We start from the raw sequence: 6,000 nt of genomic DNA, 5'->3' as shown, positions 1-6,000 counted from the left end.
TCATCTTAACCATTTACTCAAGAATGCACAAATATGGCAGGTAACATACAATCTGAGTGTACTTCATTCTTCAGTTTTACAAATATTAGGAACAAAATTCTTCCCATAAAGTATAAAATGTACACATACTGTGCTGTAACAATGGATCTGCACTGAAAAGAACCTTCAGACTTATGTTAACACCAATACAACAAGACACAGTCAAGCACTGAGACTCATCTCATTTTATAATGACATTTGGCAACTGATTGTGCTTATGTGAAAGAGGGTTTCCACAGAAGAATCCGTCCTTGATGTGTGGAACATCTGTCCAAAAATATACCTGTGATCTCCTTCAGGTTCAATCAGAGCAAAAAAATGCTGATGTTAGCAATGAAGATATTATCACATAATGAACCCCTGCTCACCCAAACACAGACTTTCACCTTAAAGAGTAATGCAGCCCGGCATTCATCCATTGCAGGTAAAGCATTAAAAATGTAAACCCATCATAACTCACTGTGTTCAGGATATTTTGATCATAAAAGATATATACTGTATACACTACACTTTGGCAACAGTTTGGAAACAACTGCATGAAATAAAATAAAACTTTTTTTTTTTTAAAACAAAATAGACAAAAAGGCACGTCAGCAACACTTAGGCTCACAGAAAGTGTGAATACAGTCCAACAATATTGACATGGCAGCGACTCAATGTGATTCTCACTTTTCCACACTCAACTGTGGAGCGAGAAAACGAAACATGGCACGTGGTTAAATATTACAGTATAATAAGAGCAAAGTTTTTACTACTTGAGCTTCGAGCCAGTCCATCCATGTCTGTCAAATAAAATAAAAAAACAGAATTCAAGATATGATTCTATTAAGTGCTCTTCATATTTAAAAGTCCCAGAGGGTGTCCAAACTTTGTGGCTGAACATCACACTCTGCAATAACTGACAACTTTCATACACTGTACATGTTATCCTGTCAAACAAGAAAGAAAAAGAGACTCAATGGGCAGCTTAAGAAACACTCTGATATTAGTCTCCGTTCATTTGTCGCTGAAAGAAAACAAACCCGCAGAACCAAAGTGTCGCCAAAGAAATGGCAGCGAGACGTATTCATAGGCCAGGAAACTAATACACTACGATCAGTTTAGGCACTCAATAGAGAGATTGTACTTACATGTAGATGCACTGTGGTAAAAGATGTTTGCACTGTGTATCCACAGAGTTTCCCTTAGATCCCACATTATTCCCTACAGTGGTTGTGTTAAACATGCTGTATCAAATGGCAGCAGAAATGATTTGTAACACAACAAACCATCTGATCATTTCCAATGCACACACATTTCAAAAAGAAGAGAATCAACAGTTTAAAACGGATGAATCATTTAACCATAAAATAAGCCTTGACTGTAAATCCTAAACCAAAGATCAACAAATCAGAGAACTTCAAAATAATTAATAATCCACCTCATCTTAACTTTGTGCCTCTTCTACTGCCATGACATGATTCACACCATGATCACGTCTGGTTCAATGTTTTAGTCTCTGAAGATCAAAAGGTCAACCATTCTGTATTTTATTGTGAAAAAAAAAAAAATGAGCAGAGAGAAAACGTGCGACTTGTGCTTAAATGGGATCGCGCACAGAATTTACATCAATGCTGCAGTTTAATCAAAGACCCTTTTATTCTGTTCCCAGTTTGGCAATCAGTTCATCACAGATCTTAGTGAGCTCCTCGATCTCCTGATTCTGTGAGAGACAGAGAGAGGAAGAGTGTTCAGACATTAGTGGTAAAGACAGGAATCACAGTTCTGCACAGCTACACTCCAAGTATTTTCTGTATGCATAGAAAATCTGTAGCACAAATGTTTAAACTGGGCACGTTCATTATGCTGTGTTAAACACTTGTTGTGTCTTGACCGTTCAGCCAGGGAGGAGGGGCCGATTTGTGTGAGGTGTTCACCAACAGTAACCGACAAATCGTGCAAATTGTGATTTTTAAGATAAAAGATACATTTTGTTTACATGACTTTTTTGTAATGGATTATCTTTTAAACTATGGCGTTTCTACTTTTTCTGCCAGGGGAGGACCACACCAGCACTCACCAACAAGATAAAAAATAAATACAAAAACCCATGTTTATTTCCATCTTTATTTTTCATCTCTGATTTTCTTAACCTTGATCATGGATTGATAATGGGGTTCTGTGTCTGTCCTCTCTATTCTGCTGTCTTTAGATTTCACCAGATTCTGGTTTTAGTAAATGAAACACTGCCCCCTAGTGTTAGCTGCCATGCCGGGTTTTGGCAGGCACACAGTGCATACAGACGCTCAACGACTTAACAGTGATTTTACAGACCACTGTACATCAAGCACTTTTCAAAATCACTGTAATTAAACAACACTAATCATTTCTTTTGCTTTTAATCATTCTGACTATTTGCACAAAACAGACAAAGATGCTTTGCCAGCTTAAGAAGAGTTTCTCTTAGTGCAAAAAGTAAACAGCAGATGGGAAGTTGGATTTATCCCTGTCACTAAACTTGAAGAGAAAATCAAAATAAACAAAGACAATGATGGAACAGGAAGCAACAGGTTTTGTGGGAATTGGAAACCCTGGAATTCATTAGTGCTGTTAACCATGAAAGATCTCAACTGTGATCTTGTTTGTTTACAGTAATAATTCCTACAAACCACAATCCATTTGACGCCAGCTCATTGATGTTTAAACACACCATGTTTAAGTCTAAGCCAACACACAAAGCCCTCAGTGAAATGGTTTTTAACCTCATTTATCCAGAGCGTTATTTCAGCATAATGCACCTTGTGCTCAGTTAAAACACTGTGAAGCCATTTTAATCTTGTTTTCAGTCATCCTACCTTTTGAAGGACAGCTCTTTCGAGTGACTCCACCTTCATCTGCTCCTTCCTCAGGCTGGCGTTTAGCGCGACAGCCTCAGTGTTGGCCTTGGCACGTACCTGGGCTATCTCCTCATTAGCCCTGTGAGGAAGCGAAGGACACAAGACAGAAGACGTCAAAATGGATCAAAGGATTAAAAACTTCTCCAGTGAGTTAATGCTGGAATTACAAATCACAGACATGGAGACTTACTTGTCGAGTTTCTCCTCGGCATGCAACTTGAGGGTTTGGTATCGCTGCTCCTCCTGCTTGATCCGCATCAGGTAGTCCTGTGCACACTTCTTCAGCACCTCCTCATTCTGGGGAGATGCGTGTAGAGAGTGTGTAGTGATCTGACTAATATGTAGCGTCGGGCTGAACAGAATCACATGAGATTCACACTGAAGCTCGACTGACCTTCTTAAAGCCCTCCAGGACTCCCTTCATGTTCTCATACCTCCTGAAGAGGTCAGCGAAGGAGCGCTCCACAGAGTTGAGGTCAGCTATGGCCTGATCCCTCTCTGCAGTCAATTGCCTGACTGTCTTACTACAGGACAGGGTCTTTTGCTGCTGCTCGTCCTCTGCAAATATCAGAAATCAAAATATAAGACTGAAGGGGTTTACTTAAATGTATACCACTTCTCTTAAGAACAGAACTGAAACAGTACTGTAATCTGGAAAGCCAGGCTTAGCTGTAAAAGCCATGGTTGGTTTTCCATTCATTTGAATCTGTAGGCTACTCCAGAACAATGTGTTTGACATGAAGCATAAAGCAGTGAGCACAAGTTTAAAATCAACTCTCTGCAGTGTATTCATTTGATGTGGGAATTTTAAACATGTAAGCAGTTGTCTAATTTTAACACAGCAACAAGACACTGATCCAAAGCATACAAACAAGGCGAGCAAGAGAGAGAGAGATTTCTTTTGAGCCAAACAGTGGAACATACTTAACTGAGTCCAAATCAAACACAGTTATTACAGTCTCTCTCTGGTGTGGATGTAAACACTCTCAGAATGGAGATGAGAACTGACACTGACCCAGTGCAGTGTATCCATATGAATTACACTCTTGAACTGAATGTTGGGACAGCAGTGCTACAACAACGATTCCAAAAAAGTAGGGACGATGTGTAACAGATAAAACTGCAATTATTTGCTAATCCTTTTAGCTATATATTCAGTTGAAAACAGTACAAAGCCAGCAGCATTTTTTTCTTTTTTTTTTTTACTACCTCCAGAACCATATTTATTTTACTTATCTTATCTTATTTTATTTTATCTTATTCTATTTTATTTTATTCTACTATTATATGTTACTCGTTCTTACGTTCTATGTATGCACCAATCACCAAGACAAATTCCTAGTAATGTGAAACCTCTACACTTACAATGGCAATAAAGACGATTCTGATCCTGATTCAAACAAGTTGGTACGGGTGCAACAAAAACAGGGAAAGTTGTGTACTGCTCAAACACATCAGTTTGCAACATCCCACAGATAAATGGATAAATTGGCAACAGGTGACTGTATTATGTATGGATACGAAAGGTGCATCCTTGCAAGGCTCAGCTGTTCACAAGCAAGGATAGGGAGAGGTTCACCACTCTGTGAAACACATGACCATATAAAAGATATTACTACACAGACTCACTTCGTCAAGTTCTGGTTTGCAGATGATTGCATGTTGTCTTCATTTACTGAACTACTTTGGAACTGGGGTTGTACTTATAATATGACAGTGTGGAGCCATGAGGTGCTTTTAAAACAAACCCATAAAGAATACACCACCACCAGGTGGCAGCAGCTTACCAATCATCTGTGCAACTGTTTTCTCATACTCTGCAACTATTTTCCTGTCAGGATAAGAAAGGAAAGTACATTTGTCAACTTTATTCCTCTAAATCAATTAATTTTTTTTTCTTCATTTGCACTGGTATGGTTTTTTGGTAATGTGAAACAAAACATTCTTCAGAGGAAACAGTGAAGCATCATACCTCATCTCCAACACCTCAGCTCTGCTCTCCTCGTACTTCCTCTTCCACTCATTGACCTCAATCTCTTTGGTGATGATCTAGTTGGAAGACATTAAGAGGAAAAATGTTAAAAAAAAAACACACACAAAAAAAATAATCATCAGCAGATTCACTTTTACGAAATGAGCGCTGTATTGTGTGGTAGGGATGTACCTCTTCTCTGATCAGCGTGAGCACTGCAGCCTTGTCCATCTCACTCAGGGGTATGCTGTCCTGGGACAAGGCTGCTGTGTCTGTGGCCTCACTGCTGCTCACCTTCGTTGTTTGGTTCATAGATATCTCGCTCTGTGGAACATGCAGAGAACACACAGTGTGCTCATCTGAGATCTGACAGGGAACATCCACGATCATTACATTTTCGTAAGTAGGTCCTTTACAGCATGTCACAAATACTTTTGTTCTGACTTCTCCTTGCAGATCACATGATGTTTTTCCAAGAGCTCTAAGCAAACTTTTGAGTTTGTTTTATTAATCAAACATTTGTACAACCTAAAGTTTCACACGTGGTTTTCTTAGACAAGTGAGTAAAACCTAATAGATTAATGTGGCAAAAATAGCTAATGGGGCATAAGAACATAAGAGATAAAGAACAGTTGGTGAAAAACAAGCCAGGCATGTTTAACTATTCACACTGTTCCCTCCTGCTGCTTCCTGCAGTCTACTTACTATATCATCTTTCAGATCGCAGGTGTCCTCCAGGTGAACTGCAGTCTTAGTCTCAGGACCTTTGAGGAGAGAAAACACAAAATACATTGAGAAATGACAACTATTAGAAGCAGCCAACAGCAGCTATCAGCATTAAGAATATGGGCACTGTTAGTCTGGGTTTCATTAGATTGTCCTCCTTCCACCACAAAAAGACAGTGTGGTACACAGATAATGTAGAGGGAAGGGAAGAAGTTCTTCCCCAGTGAAATATTTACAACTGTCTTATCCAGGACAGGGTGTTGTTGCGCATACACACTCATTTTTCTTCTTCAAAAGGTTTGACACATTCTTGGAGCTTTGCAGTCTCCAACACTCTACTTGTTGAGAAAGTTACGCAACTGAACAACTCTCCTTCTTTACGTTTTC

General features: G+C 39.2%; 1 protein-coding gene across 4 annotated transcripts in view; it reads right to left on the bottom strand.

Moving 5' to 3' along the window:
• Positions 1-6,000, bottom strand: part of tacc1 (transforming, acidic coiled-coil containing protein 1) — a 29,296-nt gene continuing 23,296 nt past the window's right edge. For all 4 annotated transcript variants that reach the window (XM_046384360.1, XM_046384359.1, XM_046384357.1 and 1 more), the window contains 8 exons: positions 5,593-5,651; positions 5,080-5,211; positions 4,888-4,964; positions 4,703-4,746; positions 3,310-3,473; positions 3,106-3,212; positions 2,874-2,994; positions 1-1,741 (listed from right to left, as the gene is read on the bottom strand). In XM_046384360.1, the coding sequence (XP_046240316.1) occupies positions 1,676-1,741; positions 2,874-2,994; positions 3,106-3,212; positions 3,310-3,473; positions 4,703-4,746; positions 4,888-4,964; positions 5,080-5,211; positions 5,593-5,651 (770 nt within the window). In that variant the 3' untranslated portion in view covers positions 1-1,675. The remainder of the gene's footprint in view (positions 1,742-2,873; positions 2,995-3,105; positions 3,213-3,309; positions 3,474-4,702; positions 4,747-4,887; positions 4,965-5,079; positions 5,212-5,592; positions 5,652-6,000) is intronic.

The sequence above is a fragment of the Scatophagus argus genome, chromosome 3, assembly GCF_020382885.2.
Source record: "Scatophagus argus isolate fScaArg1 chromosome 3, fScaArg1.pri, whole genome shotgun sequence".
NCBI lineage: Eukaryota > Metazoa > Chordata > Actinopteri > Scatophagidae > Scatophagus > Scatophagus argus.
Note: the sequence above shows the minus strand (reverse complement) of the source record. Positions and strands in the feature narration are given on the sequence as shown.